This window comes from Symphalangus syndactylus, chromosome 18 (genome assembly GCF_028878055.3).
Source record: "Symphalangus syndactylus isolate Jambi chromosome 18, NHGRI_mSymSyn1-v2.1_pri, whole genome shotgun sequence".
In the NCBI taxonomy this organism is placed as follows: Eukaryota; Metazoa; Chordata; class Mammalia; order Primates; family Hylobatidae; genus Symphalangus; species Symphalangus syndactylus.
The window spans coordinates 37,287,083-37,306,042 of NC_072440.2; the positions used below are offsets into that span (position 1 = coordinate 37,287,083).

Here is an 18,960-nt window from a genome sequence, read left to right on the forward strand (position 1 = left end):
CTTTTTGAGACGGAGTCTCCCTCTGTCGCCCAGGCTGGAGTGCAGTGGCGCGATCTCGGCTCACTGCAACCTCTGCCTCCTGGGTTCACGCCACTCTCCTGCCTCAGTCTCCCAAGTAGCTGGGACTACAGGCGCCCACCACCGCGCCCGGCTAATTTTTTGTATTTTTAGTAGAGACTGGGTTTCACTGTGTTAGCCAGGATGGTCTCCATCTCCTGACCTTGTGATCCGCCCGCCTCTGCCTCCCAGAGTGCTGGGATTACAAGCGTGAGCCACCGCGCCCGACTCTTCTATTCCTAATAGAAGCAACCAGTAGCCCTAGCGAAACCACACGTTAATTCCACTCTCGCAGTTCTTTTCCCCAGGGCAAGCAGCAAAAAATGCATTCCCACAAAAGAGCAAGCTCATCCCCAAATCCCGGGTTTCCCACCCCCACAAGCTGTAGGAAAACAGGAGCGAGGCAAGTGAATACTTCCTCGGACCTCAGCGATCCGAGAACTTGGCCTTCTAAAACATCCATAGGCTTAACCTCATCATATAACTTAAACAGCCTTCGCAACACCGAGAGCACCACACCGACACCTTCTTATCCAGCCCGGGTTGGGACAAGGGCTCCAACTCCAGACTGCAGTCCTCGGTAGCGCGGTGGCTTCTGGGATCTGTAGGTTCCCGAGGTTCGGCCTTCCCCCCTTGGTGACTCCAATTCCCGGCAGTCAGTGGGCTCCAAGGTCCGCCCTCTTTCTGGAGGAGGAGCTCAGAGCGTAGGGAGGGGGCGGACCCTTGCTCCTCCGGCGCTTGGGCCAGAGTGGTGCGGGCTGCGTGTGGTGGCGACCCCCACGTGGTGGCTTTCTTACGCTAGCCCTCTTTGGTCCTCCTTAACGTCCCGGGCCTGTGGGCCCGCTTCCTGCCGAGATGCCGAAGATCAAGTCAGGGGCCATCGGCCGCCGCCGCGGGCGGCAGGAGCAGTGCCGGGAGCTGAAGAGCGCTGGAGGTGCGGATCCCCGCGAGGAAGCTGGGGTCGGTCGGGTCAGGTCTTCCGGCAGGACCTAGCCTGGGGTGCGGACCGAGACCTGATCGGCGGAGGCCGGTCAGGACCCGCTCCCGTGAGCGCGGAAGGCAGGGGTGGATCCCCGAGTCGGCCGCAGGCCCTGCGCGTCGCCGCTGACTTCCGTTCCAGCTGGAGGATGAACTTATAAAGAGTTTGTCAGTCCTGGCGTGACGTTTCGTGGCCCTGGTTGACGCAGAAATCTTCCCCCTACCCATGCAGCAATCTTCTCTGGGACTGCCTAATATCTAATCTCAGTAGGAAAATTAAGGCTGTTTCGTGTTTTCTTACAGGACTCATGTTCAACACGGGGATTGGGCAGCACATTTTGAAAAATCCTCTCATTATTAACAGCATTATCGATAAGGTGGGTGTGGAAGAGGAAAGGGAGAGAGTTGTTGGTTTATTAATTTTATTCCTATGAATACATAAGCGCAGAAAGTCTGCTTGCCATAAATTAGATGCTCTGTAAATATTTGTTGAATGAATCAAATAATTGTCTAGGATTCACGGGCTGTCTTCTGCATGATAAGCTTCATTTTGTGGGTCTGAGTTTCTCCTGGTTCCCAATTCTGTGTCTTTTTGTGGATTATCTACTTTATAGCTGGACCTTTGTATTTGTTCAAGAGAATTATTCTTCTATTTCTAATCACCTTTTTGATCACTTAGTTTTTATGTACTCCACCTATTTATGTCTAAACCACACATTAGAAAGTTTGTTCCCCAGAAAAACATATAGTACTACATACAAATTATTTGATGTATGCCAGTACCACATAGAAATTGCTTGGAGTGTTACTCCTATCTGAGTTATTGGTGTTCTCTTATGGTTATGGATGATTGGGTGCTAGGAAGTGAAATACACACGGTGCAGATTACACTTACGGTTAAAAGCAAGGAAAGCATCCTGGAGCTGTAGAAAGAGCATTACATAGTTAAAGGATCTTGTCAGGCTTCGTGTCGTTTGAAAACTGAGAAAAAAGGCCGGGCGCGGTGGCTCATGCTTGTAATCCCAGCACTTTGGGAGGCCGAGGCGGGCGGATCACGAGGTCAGGAGATCGAGACCACGGTGAAACCCCGTCTCTACTAAAAATACAAAAAAAAATTAGCCGGGCGTGGTGGCGGGCGCCTGTAGTCTCAGCTACTCGGAGAGGCTGAGGCAGGAGAATGGCGTGAACCCGGGAGGCGGAGCTTGCAGTGAGCCGAGATTGCGCCACTGCACTCCAGCCTGGGCGACAGAGCGTGACTCCGTCTCAAAAAAAAAAAAAAAAGAAAACTGAGAAAAAAAAAAAAGGAGGGTCATGTACTGTTGTAGCCTTTTTAGCTCATAGTTTCCTTTGAGCATCTGATGAAAGCTGTGGCCGTAGAATATTACAGCTGTGTGCAGACATTCAATTTTGTGTACAGTTTCTGCTCTTCTGCATCCTTGAAACCATACATGGGTTGAGAATTGAAAAATCTTCGTCCAACACGCACAGTCCTTTCCCGTTTGAACTTATTGATATGAACAGAGAAGGTAACAAGAGGCTATTGGAATATTTCCAGATAGAAAGCAGAATGCCAATCCCAGAAAGGCTGTTCCTGCTTTTCTGACTCCTAAAGTTGAGCAGTATTCCTCCAAGTTAGGAGAGGTCTTAGATTTTCATTTGCACCCAATGTCATTGAGGTGATTTTGTTAACCACATAGATCATGAAGAAATCTAAAAATGGAGTCAGATTAAGAGCTCTTATCGGAGCACATATGAGTAAAGATGTTCAGGCGTAAATTAACTTCTGTGTTCTGATGTTGCCAGAAGAGCTAAAGTGTTTGTGCTTGCTTTTAGGCTGCCTTAAGACCAACTGATGTAGTGCTGGAAGTTGGACCTGGAACTGGCAACATGACTGTAAAGTTGTTAGAAAAGGCAAAAAAGGTAAAAAGGGGATTTAATGTTTGGTATCACAAATGACTATGTTAGCAAGCTCAGTTGGTTTACAATCTAAATATGTTTTAACTAATTGCTATTATTTTAGTAGTAACTCCTGATCCCTTGTTGGAAATTTTGTCTTAGAAAATATGAGATATTTCGGCCAGGCGCGGTGGCTCACGCCTGTAATCCCAGCACTTTGGGAGGCTGAGGCGGGTGGATGGCTTGAGCCTTAGTTCAAGACCAGCCTGGGCAACATGGTGAAACCCCATCTCTACAAAAAATTGGCTGGGCATGGTGGTGCATGACTGTAGCCCTGGCTAGCAGGGAGGCTGAGGTGGGAGGATTACCTGAGCCTGGGAAGTTGAGGCTCCAGTGAGCCATGATCCTGCCACTTCACTGCATCCTGGGTGACAGAGTGAGACCCTGTCTCAAAAAAATAAAAATAAAGATAGATCTGGGAGCCGAACAGAGTAAGGAGCACATTGTTTACTGTGTAAACAGGTCTATATAGAAGTAGGGCCAGGAGCTGTGGCCCACATCTGTAATCCCAGCACTTTGGGAGGCTGAGGCAGGAAGATTGCTTGAAGCTATGAGCTTGAGACCAGCCTGGGCAACAAAGTGAGACCCAATCTCTGCAAAAAATAAAAAAGAGGTTGGGCATGGTGGCTCCTGCCTATAATCCCAGCACTTTGGGAGGCCAAGGTGGGAGGATTGTTTGAGCCCAGGAGTTTTGAGACCAGCCCAGGCAACATAGGGAGACCCATCTCTATAAAAAATAAAGAAAGGAAATTAGCCTGATGTGGTGATACACACCTGTGGTCCCAGCTGCACAGGAAGGTGAGGTGGGAGGATCCTATGAGCCCAAGACTTCGAGGCAGCAGTGAGCTATGATAGCGCCACTTCACTCCAGCCTGGGCAACAGAGTGAGACCCCATCTCTTAAAAAAAAAAGTTTTTTTTTTTAATAAAAATAAAAGAAGTCAGTGAAACCTCAGCTGAAATTGCAATACAATTTCAATTTCGGCCTTATTTGACATCCATTTTCATTTACTTGAGAAGTTATCTATGCCATGTATTGTGTGTCTCAGTAGATGTGACATACTAACAGTAAGAGCAATTGCATTGTACGCTCTTCTCTAACAACACTGACTGCACAGACGTGGTGTATTTTTTTCATCATCTGTTGAATTACAAAGCATGGAGACAGATGAACCATGATTCTATTGATTATATGCGTAGAACTCTCACATAATCTGGTTGTCTATTTTTCTGGGTGGTGGTGTTTGTTTGTTTGTTTTTGAGATGGAGTCTTGCTGTGTTGCCAGGCTGGAGTGCTGTGGCACGATCTCGGCTCACTGCAACCTCTGAGTCCCTGGTTCAAGCAATTCTCCTGCCTCAGCCTCCTGAGTAGCTGGGATTACAGGCACGTGCCACCACGCCCAGATAATTTTTGAATTTTTTAGTAGAGACAGAGTTTTACCATGTTGGCCAGGCTGGTCTCTATCTGAACTCATAAGCCAGCCACCTCAGCCTCACACCTGGCTTTTTTTTTTTTTTTTTTTTGAGACGGAGTCTCACTCTGTCGCCCAGGCTGGAATGCAGTAGCACGATCTTGGCTCATGGCAACCTCCGCCTCCAGGGTTCAAGCAATTCTCCTGTCTCAGCCTCCTGAGTAGCTGGCATTACAGGTGCCCACCACTAGGCCCAGCTAATATTTTGTGTTGTTTCTGTTTTTATTTTTGTTTTGAGTCAGAGTCTCTCTCTTGCCCAAGCTGGAGTGCAATGGCGCGATCTCGACTCATTGCAACCTCTGCCTCCCAGGTTCAAGCAATTCTCCTGCCTCAGCCTCCCGAGTAGCTGGGATTACAGGCGCCTATCGCTGTACCCAGCTAAATTTGTATTTTTAGTAGAGATGGGGTTTCGCCATGATGGCCAGGCTGGTTTCAAACTCCTAACCTCAGGTGATCTGCCTGCCTCAGCCTCCCAAAGTGTTGGGATTACAGGCGTGAGCCACTGCACCTGGCCTAATATTTTGTATCTTTAGTAGAGATGGGGTTTCACCATGTTGGCCAGGCTGATCTTTAACTCCTGACCTCGTGATTTGCTCACCCCAGCCTCCCAAAGTGCTGGGATTACAGGCGTGAGCCACTGCACCCGGCCCGTTTTTGTTTGTTATTTGAAGTATGTGAGTACAATTGAAGGAATATTGATGGTAGAAATGGGAAAAGAAGTTTGTCACGTAAATCATGTAAGAGTTCCTGGTGGGATAAAAATAAAAGATTTATATTCCATAATTAAGCTAAATAATTTTTATTTTTTTTTAATTAGGTTGTTGCTTGTGAACTGGACCCAAGGCTAGTAGCTGAACTTCACAAAAGAGTTCAGGGCACGTGAGTATACATAATAGAATTAAAGTGCATTTCAATCTCATGAAACAACATTCTTTTTACATTTCTTCTTTTCTCATCAGGCCTGTGGCCAGCAAACTTCAAGTACTGGTGGGTGATGTGTTGAAAACAGATTTGCCATTCTTTGATACTTGTGTGGCAAATTTGCCTTATCAGGTATGTCCTCACATTTTCAGGAACGTCATACTAAGTGTTCCTCTGATGTGTCTTTCCCAGAAATAACTAGTTAATTCTCTTACAGATCTCTTCGCCTTTTGTCTTCAAGCTGTTGCTACATCGACCTTTTTTCAGGTTTGTGACAAAAGACTAGAGTTACTGCCAAATTTTGAAAGACTTACAATTCAGGTGGTGAACATAGCCAAAAATGAGTCAAGTCAGTTGAAAAACTACTGAAGAATTTTTGTAGGAAATGTTGATTTGTATGGAGGTCTTTCTCTCTTTTTAATTGAGAGGTTATTTGGGGGTAGTGTGCTGGAAGTCCTGCTTCTGAGACCAGACAGCCTTTCCCTATTTTTGAATCTTCCTGCTGTTAAGCCTAGGTTAGAATTTTTATTACCTTATGTCTAGACAATTGCAGTGGCTTCCTAACTGGTCTCTAGTATAAGAGGTCTTCAAAAAGTTCATGGAAAATGTGTATTATGAAAAAAACTATGCATGGATTTCAAAATTTTTTTGCACCAAAATAAACTCTGTACTAACTGAACAGGATCTAGTGTGAGGCACTGAGAAGGATAAGACATCAGTTTGAAAAGAGCCCCTATCAGAGCAACATGAGCTCTGCTAAAATTGAAGTAAGAACAAACATCCAATTTATGGTGAAGCCTGGTTGGAAGAATGGTGAAATCATTGATGCTTTACAAAAAGTTTATGGAGTCACGCCTGTAATCCCAGCACTTTGGGAGGCCAAGGCGGGCAGATCATGAGGTCAGGAGATCGAGGCCATCCTGGCTAACACGGTGAAACCCTGCATCTACTAAAACTACAAAAAAACTAGCCGGGCGTAGTGGCGGGCGCCTGTAGTCCCGGCCACTCGGGAGGCTGAGGCAGGAGAATGGCGTGAACCCGGGAGGCGGAGCTTGCAGTGAACCGAGATCGCACCACTGCACTCCAGCCTCGGCGACTGAGCGAGACTCTGTCTCAAAAAAAAAAAACAAGTTTATGGGGACAATATCGCAAAGAAATCAGCAGTTTACTAATGGATAACTCGTTTTAAGAAGGGCTGAGACAATGTTGAAGATTAAGCCTACAGTGGCAGACTGGCCACATCAATTTGTGGGAAAACATTCATCTTGTTTGTTCCCTAAGTGATGAGGAACAACATTTAACAGCACAAACAATAGTCAACACTATAGACATCACAGTTGGTTTAGCTTACACAATTCTGACTGCAAAATCAAAGTTAAACAAACTTTCTACTTGATAGATGCCAAAACTGTCACACCCTCTTTTCTGAAAGATTTTATGAAAAAACAAAAAAAAAATTGTACTCAAATCAGCTGCAGATAAAAGCAGAGCTTCCAGTGGAAATTTTACATAACTGGGATCAAGATCCTGAAACATGGGTGGGTGGAGTGGCTCACACCTATTATCCTAGCACTCTGGGAGGCCGAGGCGGGCAGATCACTTGAGGTCAGGAGACCAGCCTGGCTAACATGGTGAAACCCCATCTCTACTAAAAATACAAAAATTAGCTGGGCATGGTGGTGGGCGCCTATAATCCCAGCTACTCGGGAGGCTGAGGCAGGGGAATCGCTTGAACTCAGGAGGCGGAGGTTGTAGTGAGCCGAGATTATGCCACTGCACTCCACACTCCAGCCTGGGCAACAGAGCGAGATTGTCAAAAAAGAAAACAAGATCCTGAAACATTTCTTCAAAGAATTACAAAGAATTGTAAAGGAGATGAAATATGGCTTTACCAGTGTGATCCTAAAGACAAAGCAGAGTGAAAGTAATGCCTACCAAGAAACAGAGTGGCTCCAGTCAAAGCAGGAGACCAGTCAAGAGCAAAGGCCATAGCGACAGTTTTTTTTTGAATGCTCAGGGCATTTTGCTTGCTGACTTTCTTTAGGACCAAAGAATGAAAACATCTGCTTATTACAAGAGTGTTTTCAGAAAGTTAGCTAAGGTGTAGCAGAATAACTCCCGGGAAAGCTTCCCCAGAGATTCTTCCACCATAATACTTCTACTCCTTCCTCTCATCAGACGAGGGCAATTTTTCAAGAGTTTCAATGGGAAATGGTTAGGTATCCACCTTACAGTCCTGATTGGGCCCCTTCTGACTTATTTTCTTTTTATTTTATAAGACAGTCTTGCCCTGGTGCCCGGGCTGGAGAGCAGTGGTGTGATCTGCACTCACTGCAGCCTCCCCTTCCTGGGCTCAAGCATTCCTCCCACCTCAGCCTCCCAAGTAGCTGAGATTACGGGCATGTGCCACCACACCCAGCTCATTTTTGCATTTTTTTTAGAGATGGGTCTTGCCATGTTGCCCAGGCTGGTCTCCCACTCCTGAGCTCAAGTGAGCTGCCCACCTCAGCCTCCCCACATGCTGGGATTATTACAGGCATGAACCATGGTGCCCGGCCCTTCTGATTTATTTTCGTTTCCTAGTCTTAAAAAATCTTGAAAGGGCACTCTTTTTTCTTCAGTTAATAATGTAAAAAAAAAAAAAAAAGACTGCAGTGACATGACTAAATTCCCCAGAGCCTCAGTTTTTTTGATATAGACTAAAAGGCTGGTATCATCACTTACAAAAGTGTCTTGAACTTGATGGAGCTTATGTTGAATAATAAAGTTTATGTGTTTTCTTTTTTTTTTTTCTGAGACAGGCTGGAGTGCAGTGGTGACATCTCAGGTCACTGCAACCTCAGCCTCCCTGGGCTGGGCTCAGATGATTCTCCTACCTCAGCCTCTTGAGTAGCTGGGACTATAGGGGTGTACCAGCATGCCTAGCTAATTTTTGTATTTTTTTTAGAGAAGGGGTCTCACCATGTTCAGCCCAGGCTGATCTTGAACTCCTGAACTCAAGCGATCTGTCCGCCTTGGCCTACTAAAGTGCTGTGATTATAGGTGTGTACCACTACACCAGCCTTATTTTTATCTTTTAACTCAATATTTCCATGAACTTCGGAGTCACTTTCTACATTATATACTAGTGGCTTTCAAACTGCAAGTCAAAAACTAGTGGTTATAAAGTTAATGAGTCGTGACCATCTTTTTTTTTGTAATCACATGGAATAGAATATATCACAGGGCATTGCATGTATCCAGGTGATTATGGTTTCATGAAACTTTTGTTTTGAAATGCAATATAAACACATATACATACAGACATTTGTGGCTTGGCTTGCAATGCCAAATGTATTTTTAGTGTGACTCATTTCAAAAGTTTGAATGTCAAATTATAGCTTTGAAGATGCTCTTCTGTTCGTTAACCCCTACAAAGTCTTCCCCATTGCCTGCTGAATAAAGTCTACATCTTTTGGCTGGGCATGGTGACTCATGCCTGTAATCCCAGCACTTTGGGAGGCCGAGGTGGGCGGATCACCTGAGGTCAGGAGTTCCAGACCAGCCTGGCCAACATGGTGAAACACTGTCTCTACTAAAAATAGAAAAATTGGCCAGGGATGGTGGCGTGTGCCTGTAATCCCAGCTACTTGGGAGGCTGAGGCATGAGGATCACTTGAACCTGGGAGACGGAGGTTGTAGTGAGCCGAGATTGCGCCATTGCATTCCAGCCTGGGCGACAAGAGCGAAACTCCGTCTGAAAAAAAAAAGTCTACATCTTTTAACCTGTCAAATCAAGGAAACATTGAACATCACAGTCTGCCTCTTCAGTCTCACCTCTTCCTTAAAGGTGTTTGCTACCCCATAAATCTATTTCTGCTACTGAAACAATTTTATTTCACTTTGTTTTCATAGAAGAGGTGATGGACTAGTGCTGATTTGAAACATCTTCTCATCCAGTCATTAAAGGCTTATATTTGCAAGCTATCTTGCCATGAGGAGTACAGTAATTATAAAAACAAAGCCAGCTCTCTCATTCTGTGGCAATAAAAAGGGCTGAAAATGTTGTCCTACCTTATAATCAGCTGCCAATGCTTTGCTGTTTCTCTCCCAAGAAAATTCATTGCAGTTAAAATTCATTTATAGTTGACAATGACCATTTTCCTTATTCCTTTCTGCTTTCTTTTCAGGTGTGCTATACTTATGTTTCAAAGAGAATTTGCCCTCCGACTGGTTGCAAAACCTGGAGATAAGTTATACTGCAGACTCTCAATTAATACACAGCTGTTGGCACGTGTGGACCATCTAATGAAAGTAAGTGAATTTTGTTTTCTTTCTCTTTTTTCTGAGATAGAATCTCACTCTGTCACCCAGGCTGCAGTGCAGTGGGTCACTGCGATCTCTGCCTCCCATTCTCAAGCAATCCTCTCGAGTCCCAAGTAGCTGGGACTAGAGGTGTGCGTCACCACGCCTGACTAATTTTTTGGTATTTTTTATAGACACAGAGTTTTGCTATGTTGCCCAGGTTGGTCTTGAACTCCTGGGCTCAATGATCCATCTGCCTTGGCCTCCCAAAGTGTTGGGATTACAGGTGTGAGCCAAAGTGCCCAGCCAGTGGTTTTTATTATTGAAATAATCTAGCTTAACTCATCCTTGAGCATCTAGTTGTGCCTTCTGTGAGGATGGCATCTTTGGTTACTAAATAAAAGTTGCCTTTGAGAGTACTACTTAAATACTTTTTCATTAACAGGTTGGAAAGAATAACTTCAGACCACCTCCCAAGGTGGAATCCAGTGTTGTAAGGATAGAACCTAAGAATCCACCACCACCCATCAATTTTCAGGTGAGGTTAAAATACTAGCTCATTCAATAAAGGAAAAAAAAGTCCAGGCGGGAAGATGTGTGTCTATAGCAGCAGAAAAATATTGAATCAACCTAAATATTCAAACATAGGAAAATGTTAATTAGGACACATCCCTCTGCTGAAGTAGATGGAATAATTTGATGCAAGGTAGTTATGAAGTGACACCCAGCCTCAAAGAAAAAAAAAAATTGAATAAAACTTGGAAAACAAGGTAAAATGAAAATAGTTGTTTTAAAGTAATATTATGGGTAACGTTTTAATTGTAATTGTTTTTGAGATTTCAAAACAAGAAAGAAGACCATTTGATATAAAACCTTACTACAGCCACATTAGAGAAAAACGTGATTGTGTGTGTGGTCAGCTGGTGGTAAATGGAGTGGTTTGTCAGTAACTCCTTCAAGAAGGTTTAGGTGTGTTACACAGGCAGTATCTGAAGTCATGTCTGTTTTGAATCTTATTTTTGAAAATGATACTTAGATTTAAATAAATGCCATGTTCTTTGTTCAGATGGGGGACCATTTTGTTTTTCCTTCTCTTTCTTTTTTTAAGATGGGGTTTCACTATGTTGCCTAGGCTGGACTTGAACTTTTGGTCTCAAGCGATCCTCCCACCTCAGCCTCCTGAGTAGCTGGTACTACAGGCATGCAGCACTGTGCCTGGCTTTATTTTTTCAAATTAAAAAAGAAAATTGTCATGCTTTGACCATTGTCAAAAAAAAATTCTGAGGAAAAGACATATTCAGTGAAATGCACCAAAGTGCAAAAATCAAATTATGTCTTACTTTTGCGCGTGTGTGCCAGCCAGATCAAGATTACAGAACATTTTCTTCACTTTAGAAAGTTTCCTTCAATTGTATATATTAAAAGACAAAATAATACCTAGCAGGCATAGACAAGAACAAGAAGTTTGTAATTTGAAGAAAATGTCTATCTTCTATTTCAGGAATGGGATGGTCTAGTAAGGATAACCTTTGTTAGGAAAAACAAGACACTCTCTGCTGCATTTAAGTAAGTATTACACTAATTTCTAATGTATAAAGGACCAGTGCTCCAGATACTATGCTAGAATTTGGTCCTTTTCCTGAGCAGCTACCCTAAAGCATAAAGATTATGGGTCCAGACAAACTTCACCTTTTTAACTATTTTTAGAGCTTGGGAGGCAGGAGAACTTAATGAAGAAAGTTTGTTGGAGTTAAGAGTCAGATCACGTTTTTTGGCAAAACAGGAAAACACTCCCAAACTCTCACCATACATCTGCTCTAGTTTTTTGTTGGAAAAATGAGGTGATGATGGACCCCTTCCACACTTGTGAAGGATATGTGTCATCTTATTAACCTGGGAAAATGCAACTCATCAATTTGGGGTTCAAGGGTAAAAGAGAGGTGAGACACAGTTTTACAGGGCTTGGAGATTTTTTTTTAGAGGATTTTTTGTGGAGAGTCTAGAACTTCTCTAAGAATTTAAGAGGTATTTATCAGGATTTTGCACTTTAAATATAGTGTTTGCTTTGTAAGTTTAAATATTCAACAACTTTTAAAATTCCATTTCACCATACAGAATATAGATTTAATTTCATCTAAAATGAAATTATTGCTTAAATGGCTTATATATTAGTTAAAAAAAAGTTTAAAAAAGTAAGAAATTACTCTGACTTTGGAATAATAACAGTGGCTTCACTTCTTTATGCTATAGATCAAGTGCAGTGCAACAACTCTTGGAAAAAAACTACAGAATTCACTGTTCAGTCCATAATATTGTAAGTTAGAAAATGTTCCTGCAGTTTCATTGATTTGTTTTCTTTTAAAATGTCCATTTTTATTCTTGTCGATCTAGCATGAGATTATTTTGTACATTCCATAGGATCCTTAAAAGACAATATATGATGTGTAACTAGCACAATTTTGACTTGAATTCTGACAGGTCAGTGCTGCTGTGTATCCTGTGAAACAGATATGAGCAACTTTGATTACTCCACCCTGTCATCTAACTACTGACAGTTGTTTTTAGCCATAACAAGAATCAGATTCAGCAGTTAGTTTCCTTAAAGCTGTAGATATGTGTAGCTTGCACAACTTAAAATAATTGTGTACAATTTACTGTCCTCTGAATTGTGACCATGTCTTGTTTCTTGCTCACATAGCAGTTACAAATACAGTTATTACTTTCTTTGTAAGTTTAATACCCAGAAATTGAAATAGAATAAAGTTCATATGGCTCAATAGCAGATTTCTGGTTGTGAGCCTCATGCTTATCATTTGTGTAACAGTGTGTGCAATGTAATGTTTGCTAACTTTTTAGCTTCCAGTTTAATTAGACAGAACAGAGAGAGATAAAGGCCAATTTTCTTTTTATTTTTTATGACTCAGAACCTATATGGTTTAATGTATCACAGTACTATCTCCATTTTCTCTTTTATGGGCAAAAAGTCATTAGGTAATCTGCCTAAGTATAATAGAAAAAAATTAAGCTAGATTAAGAAAAATATTTGGATAAAATATGTGAATTAAGTGTAAAATCCTTAATATTCCCAAGGCTTGGGCAGGTCACCTCTCTGAGAAAAATGAGGTGGTTAAGGTCAAATCTGTAGGAAGAAAATGCATTATTTTGAAAGGAGTAACAGTTGCTTTAAAATTTAATTTACAATTTTAATTATTTGTGAAGTCTGAAACTAATAACTATTTCAGAATTTTAAAGAAGAAAATGGCTAATATAGACAGGATTACTAATTCAAGGTATTCCAGGTTTTTGTTAATAAAGATCAGCCACTTTTAATTAGAGATCCAAGTCTTATGTAAAAATCAGGCTTTCCAAAGTCTCATTAACAGATATATTAAAGGTGACTATATTATGACTTATTGAACTAAAAAAAAGAGTCAAGGTGACCTCATTAAAGATATGTCGTTCATTTATTCTGAATCTTATATTGATAGATAATACCAGAAGATTTCAGCATAGCAGATAAAATACAGCAAATCCTAACCAGCACAGGTTTTAGTGACAAACGGGCCCGCTCCATGGACATAGATGACTTCATCAGGTAATTACATTTTTGTTTTCCTAAGTGTTTACATTTCTTTACTGTGACACCTTCAGATTAGAGGTTTTAAAGGCTTTTAAGCGGTATAAGGTGCTACCTGGGAGAGTTATTGCATAGCACTTCCATGGCATGGAATAGTATTTGGTGTAGAAGATGGAGGCTAGTTAGCTGCAGCAGAATGAACATTTTCTTTAAGAACAGTAGTAAAGAACAGTCCAAGCCAGAAGATTGCCTTTGTGTTAATGTGGTGTGCAGGTTCCTCCCTCCCTGCTCCCTCCCCAACTCTCATTCATAGTCTTAATCTTAATAGCTTATCCCTCCAAAATAGTCCATAAGGTAGAAAAATCATAATACATGTAACTGGATCTGATTTTTAAAATTTCCTCACTGGGAATAGCTGTTGTTAAATCAATCTTAAGCATACAATAATGCCAGTTAGAATCCTACCTGGTTATCCATTTAGTAATAATGTAGTTAGTTTTGTAGCCTGAGGCAAGTTCTACACTTCTCAAGTAAAAAGCTGTCATAATTATCTAGGTAATTTAGACCAAAATTTGTTTTGCTTGAATTAAGCAAGTAAGTCTTATGAAAACAGAATAAGGCTTCAATTAATTACCCAGGTAATCACTAACCTGTACTTACTGTTGTTTATCATTAAGATGTTAACTTTCAGAAGGTCTTGCCTATTTAGCCAATTCACTTTTAAAGCTTCCATGTTCTAGAGGCTGAATAAAACATGAGAGTAGATTGTTCTAAAAGTCATTGGTTTGACTTTTTCTAAGCTGGAAACACAATTCTATATAACTAAGTCAAATGGAGTTTATATTTTCTTGGCTGGCTAGCAGTACTACTGAATCTTTTTAGATGTTAATCCTAGGCATTGAATACTATTCATAAATATCTACTTTGCTTTTTTAGAAATTTATCTGGACCTGTTTCTGTGGGCCAGCCTAAACATAACCTTAGGTCTAAAGAGAAATATTTTGTCTTTTTCTTCATTTTCACTAAATTTCCTCAAAGTTATCGGGCATGTGCAGTTTACTAACTAGAATCTATTAAGTACATAGGTATCTACAGAGAGAAACAATGTGTACTTAATTTGAATATAAACAACAGCTCAAGAGAGGAAGAAGGGGCATGTAAGATTGGTTATTCATCTGACTTCTGCCAATTCCAAACAGCTTCTTGTTCAGTTACCTTGAAACAAATGCCAGTGAGTTCGTAGGCCTGGGATAATGAAAGTCTAAGATAATTTTAGTCAAATTCATTACGACATAAAGGCTATAATGAAAGAGGCACCAACATGGCATGGTTTTAACCAATACATATGTTATAAATTTAGTCAGACAGTAACATTTTTTTTTTTTTTTTTTTTTTGAGACAAGAGTCCTGCTCTGTCACCCAGGCTGGAGTGCAGTGGCACAGTCTCAGCTCACTGCAACCTCCGCCTCCCGGGTTCAGGCAAGTCTCCTCCTTCAGCCGCCCGAGTAGCTGGGATTACAGGCATGTGCCACCATGCCAGGCTAATTTTTGTATTTTTAGTAGAGACGGGGTTTCACCATGTTGGCCAGACTGTTCTCGAACTCCTGACCTCAGGTAATTCACCCGCCTCAGCCTCCCAAAGTGCTGGGATTACAGGCGTGAGCCACCACGCCCAGCCAGTAACGTTTCTTTAATAACTAGTATTAGGAGTGTGTTGGCTCTGTAAGCATGCTGTATTCATGTTTTAGTATTAATGATACAGAACTACATACCATTATGTGCTAAAATTAGCTTTTCAGTACCATTCCATTTTGGTTTCTTTTTTCAGATTGCTACATGGATTCAACGCAGAAGGTATTCATTTTTCCTAGGTATTTGGAAAACAGAAATTTTCAAGGTCAAGAAAAGAAATGAATTTTGTATTTTTTGTATTTGAGAAGATAATGCTTTTGCTTTACTGAGACATTATTTACTTGACTATTTTTGGTTCAATACTACTACTGTTGTCACCATTTATGATTCTGAATTTTAAAGTTGGAAAGTTCTGAGTATCAAAGTTTTTAATATATATTGCTGGTCCAGTCTATTCATAATAATCTTCAAGTTCAGGAGCCGCAGAGACGCACAACTGTACACTTAACTTATCATTTCTAACAGTTTATTGTATAAAGATGTTACTCTTCTATTTACTGTTATATACTGTGAGGCCTTCTTTAGGCCTTTAGCTCTGTTCCTCCAGTAATAAAAAAGTTAAAATATGCTTCACTAGTCACACATTCCCCATACCATTTCGTGTTATTCACATTCCCCGTACCATTTTTTGTTATTCACATGTACAGTAAAACAATTGTTTCTTAAATTATTTTTATTTTGGTTCTCTCATTCTCTTCCCTATTTATCCTATACAGTATGATTGCCTACCTCTTTCGCTATCCTATAGCATCAGAGACTTAGGGTTCTGGGTAAGCCCAAGTCTGCTACTGCCACCGTGCAGTGCCAGGCATATTAAAGGGCATGACTCCCTACATGTAAAATGAGGAAGCTAAACTGGAATGAAATTAACAATAAAATTATCTTTTTTTATGGTTCTTAGGGAGATAACTATAGGCTTAGCAAAATTTCAAAGGGTTTTGTAATTGAAACTGGTTTCAACTTCAGAAAAACAGCCATTTCCCATAACTACAGGTTCCCAGTATTCCTATGATTTCTGGACAATCAAAATTTCCAGTACTTTTTTCATATACCTGGTGCTTAGTTTTAAGCTATTTTAAAACTGTCAGATTGAGAATTTCAATAGATGTCATAAACAAGTTTTATTAGCTACTACGTTTAAATCAATATAATACTAAGTGCTGTTAATATACTATAACAGAGTTATAGTAGCTATTTTGTTTCTATAAAAAATTAATAAAAATATCTTTATTGATATTTGGCTTTTTTTTAATACCTAACTTAATAGAAGGAGTGGTCCAATTAATTTAACAAAGCCAGATTTTGAAATCTGGCTTCAAAGTCATATAGTAAATGTTACTACATAATTAAAATAATGCTTGTTCTTATTGTATAATCCAGAACAAAACCATCAAGCTGCTTTTGTTCAACAAATATATGAAATATACATGAGTAGATTTTTTTTTTGTTTAATTTCACAAAACTATTTTGCAAAGTTCACTTGTATCATCTCTATCCTTATAGTAAAAATTTTAAGATTTAACTCGGCTTTCTCAGGTTATTTCCCTCTACGCCTATGAGCTGCTGAGTTTTAGTTCCTTTTCTGGCCTTCAGTTTTCACTATCTGTAAAGCTGAAGGACTGTATTATACTACCTCCAATATCTTTTCTGGCACTAATTTTTAAAATACCTGATCAGAATGAAGCCATCATAGTGTAAGGCAGCGTATTTGTCTGTCTATAAGGAGACTTTCCAAAGACAGTACCCATCCTATGCAAATAATAAATTTGAAGCTAATCTGTTGTGCTTTAAAATGAGCAAATTCACATGTCTTTATTGCCCTTTGAAAGTTAGTTAATCTCAAAAACTACCTTTTTTAAATATCCTCTGCAAGGTCAATTGTAACAGTTCTCTATCCTTCCTCTTCCCTTTGAAATAAACACAAATAGAATATATCTTACAGCTGCAAGAAAACCTGAGTCCTTTCCAAAACAAAGGTGACTGAAGTAAATTATCTCTAAAACTTATTCCATAGACTTCATTTATTAATAAGCATATTGTGAAAATCTACATTTGTTTTAGATTTCATGTTTACAGAGCTTTTCACAATTGTATTAGGATCTTTCACAACTACTCTCTGGGTTTTATGAACAGTAAAGAAAAGAATCTGGCTCATGTGACTCTCTATTCATAGCTCCCCTCTGGCTCCTGTGAAGGAGCTGATAGTTCCCTGGAGGAAATAAATCAAAACAAGATATCCTTGGGAGATTTTTAGCTGTTAATCTACTCCTGGACCCCATCCTGGGAACTGAGGGAAAACTCCTAGAGAGACATACAAATCTTTGAACAAAATATTTACATGAAAAGTGGCCAGTTTTCTTCCTTGGAGTAGCAATTTGTAAAAATAAGTGCTGCTGTTTAAAAAGTAGCATGCCCTACACCAATGTATTAGTGAGAATTTGGCGATTCTCACCAAATAACAATGAAGTTTCACATTTGGTACTGGATGGAGCTTGGGTTAGATCTGCCTTTTAAGGCAAAGTCAACTCTTTCAGCTTAATTCTTTTTCAAGGGAGTAATGTACTGTCTACACTTGGCTTAAACTAACTTCTATTATGGACTACTTTCAATGTACATGTAAATGTTCATGCATCAGAAGCCAATTTCCTTTAACAGTACATAGAAAAGGTATATTTTGGGGTGCTAATGAACACTTCAAATTAAGAAATGATATTGGTAAGGATCAAATTGCACTATTAGTCTTGTTAATACCACACTGGCACACACACTGCATATATATGTATTTTCCTAAGATAAAACTCTTCTCAGAATTTCATTACTTTTTATTATACACCAACTAGTTTATATTTTAGTTCTTTACAAAGAAAATGCTAAGAAAAGTTATAATCACATGTTATATGGTTTTAAAATCATAATTCCAGATTTCTTTACATATAAGATGGAATGGTCCAGCAGCTATATCCACTGTCACAGACTTTAGTTCCGTTCAATGATATGGCACATCCTGCAAAATTAACTAGTCACACACAAAAAATGTCTCAAATACAGTAAAAATGTACACACAAAGGTAATTTACAATGACAAGGAATGTAATTTTTCTTGGCTGTGCTTCAGAAATTTAGGGTCAGTAGCCTTAATCAAGGCACAAAGCAGGAAAAGGTGAGCACAGCTGTCTCTAGGAGTGGGCAAGGTATGTACAATCACTGATGAGGTATGCATGCACGCAAAGGATTTAAAACTGCTCAGTCACACTACAAAAATTGAACTGAGTTAAAAGGAAATGCTGTGGCTTCCCCCTACTATCTGGCTCTGGATTGAGTCCACAGTCTTACTTCATCAAATAGAAAATAAAACTGACAAGGATCTCCAAAAGTAAATCACTATTTGCGTAAATGAAACAAAATGCTTCATTAATCCCAATTCTTGGTTGTGCCTTCTGGACTAGAAGCATTTTGTAGACAAAAGAGTGTTTCACAAAATTGAAATGTAATTCAGGTGAAGGACAAAACATTTTCCACAGACACTTAAAATTCCAAACTTTCAAATGGCCCTTACAGCTGAACCGTTGTATGTTACAGTAGTGAAGGTTCTGGGGATCCTTTAGCAGCAAATGCCAGTTTAAAGGGCACGGGGTCTCTTCGGGTTGATTTGCTTGCTGGCTTGTTCCTCCTCTTGTAGAGCTGCACGGAAAGATTTCACTTTATCTTGGAAAAAGAAAAGAAAGAGGGAATAAGTATTGTATTACATGCAATGAGAGTTTACAACTTTATGGGTTCGATAAGTCAGCTGTGTTATTTCCTAACAGTAACTCAGTATTTTTCCTTTTGTTCTTTGTTGTCTAGAAACTCAGAACTAAACAGAATGCTCAACTATTGCAAAAGTTTTTTGTTACAGATTTCCAGAAATACCTATTTTTCTATATCTTTCAATAGCTTGCTGTTCTGTTTGGGACATTTACAGTTCTCTTTTAATTTATTGGAATTCCTCCTGGAGTATAGGCAGGTTTCACATTGTAAAATACATA

General features: G+C 40.2%; 3 protein-coding genes across 9 annotated transcripts in view; 1 reads left to right on the top strand and 2 right to left on the bottom strand.

Moving 5' to 3' along the window:
- The window catches only part of IPO11 (importin 11), a 229,948-nt gene extending 229,188 nt beyond the window's left edge, over positions 1-760 (bottom strand). For 2 of the 3 annotated variants that reach the window (XM_063623274.1, XM_063623273.1), the window contains exon 1: positions 583-692. The gene's annotated coding sequence lies outside the window, so the exon portion shown is untranslated. Of the gene's footprint in view, positions 1-582 lie in introns of all 3 variants that reach the window. The other variant, XM_063623275.1, reaches the window with a different exon arrangement.
- DIMT1 (DIM1 rRNA methyltransferase and ribosome maturation factor) lies at positions 712-15,606 on the top strand. Of its 2 annotated transcripts, XM_055253902.2 has the most exons (12): positions 712-991; positions 1,339-1,412; positions 2,869-2,955; positions 5,280-5,341; positions 5,422-5,515; positions 5,601-5,650; positions 9,553-9,676; positions 10,113-10,205; positions 11,169-11,233; positions 11,918-11,981; positions 13,156-13,262; positions 15,073-15,606. In XM_055253902.2, the coding sequence occupies exons 1-12, from the start codon at positions 913-915 to the stop codon at positions 15,113-15,115; spliced, it is 942 nt and encodes a 313-aa protein (XP_055109877.1). In that variant the 5' UTR covers positions 712-912; the 3' UTR covers positions 15,116-15,606. The 2 variants fall into 2 exon arrangements, with proteins under 2 accessions (XP_055109877.1, XP_055109878.1); XM_055253903.2 differs by lacking the exons at positions 13,156-13,262; positions 15,073-15,606 and adding an exon at positions 12,146-13,142 and having other exon boundaries at positions 749-991.
- KIF2A (kinesin family member 2A) overlaps positions 15,386-18,960 on the bottom strand; it is an 89,294-nt gene continuing 85,719 nt past the window's right edge. For 2 of the 4 annotated variants that reach the window (XM_055253899.2, XM_055253898.2), the window contains exon 20: positions 15,386-18,640. In XM_055253899.2, the coding sequence (XP_055109874.1) occupies positions 18,555-18,640 (86 nt within the window). In that variant the 3' untranslated portion in view covers positions 15,386-18,554. The remainder of the gene's footprint in view (positions 18,641-18,960) is intronic. The other 2 variants (XM_055253897.2, XM_055253896.2) reach the window with 1 other exon arrangement.

Bases quoted from the DNA above. Each gene is read 5' to 3' on its own strand.
- DIMT1 (XM_055253902.2), top strand. From the start codon at position 913: ATGCCGAAGATCAAGTCAGGGGCCATCGGCCGCCGCCGCGGGCGGCAG. The intron at 5,342-5,421 runs GTGAGTATACAT...TTTTCTCATCAG, and splicing joins CACAAAAGAGTTCAGGGCAC to GCCTGTGGCCAGCAAACTTC. The intron at 9,677-10,112 runs GTAAGTGAATTT...TTTCATTAACAG, and splicing joins GTGTGGACCATCTAATGAAA to GTTGGAAAGAATAACTTCAG.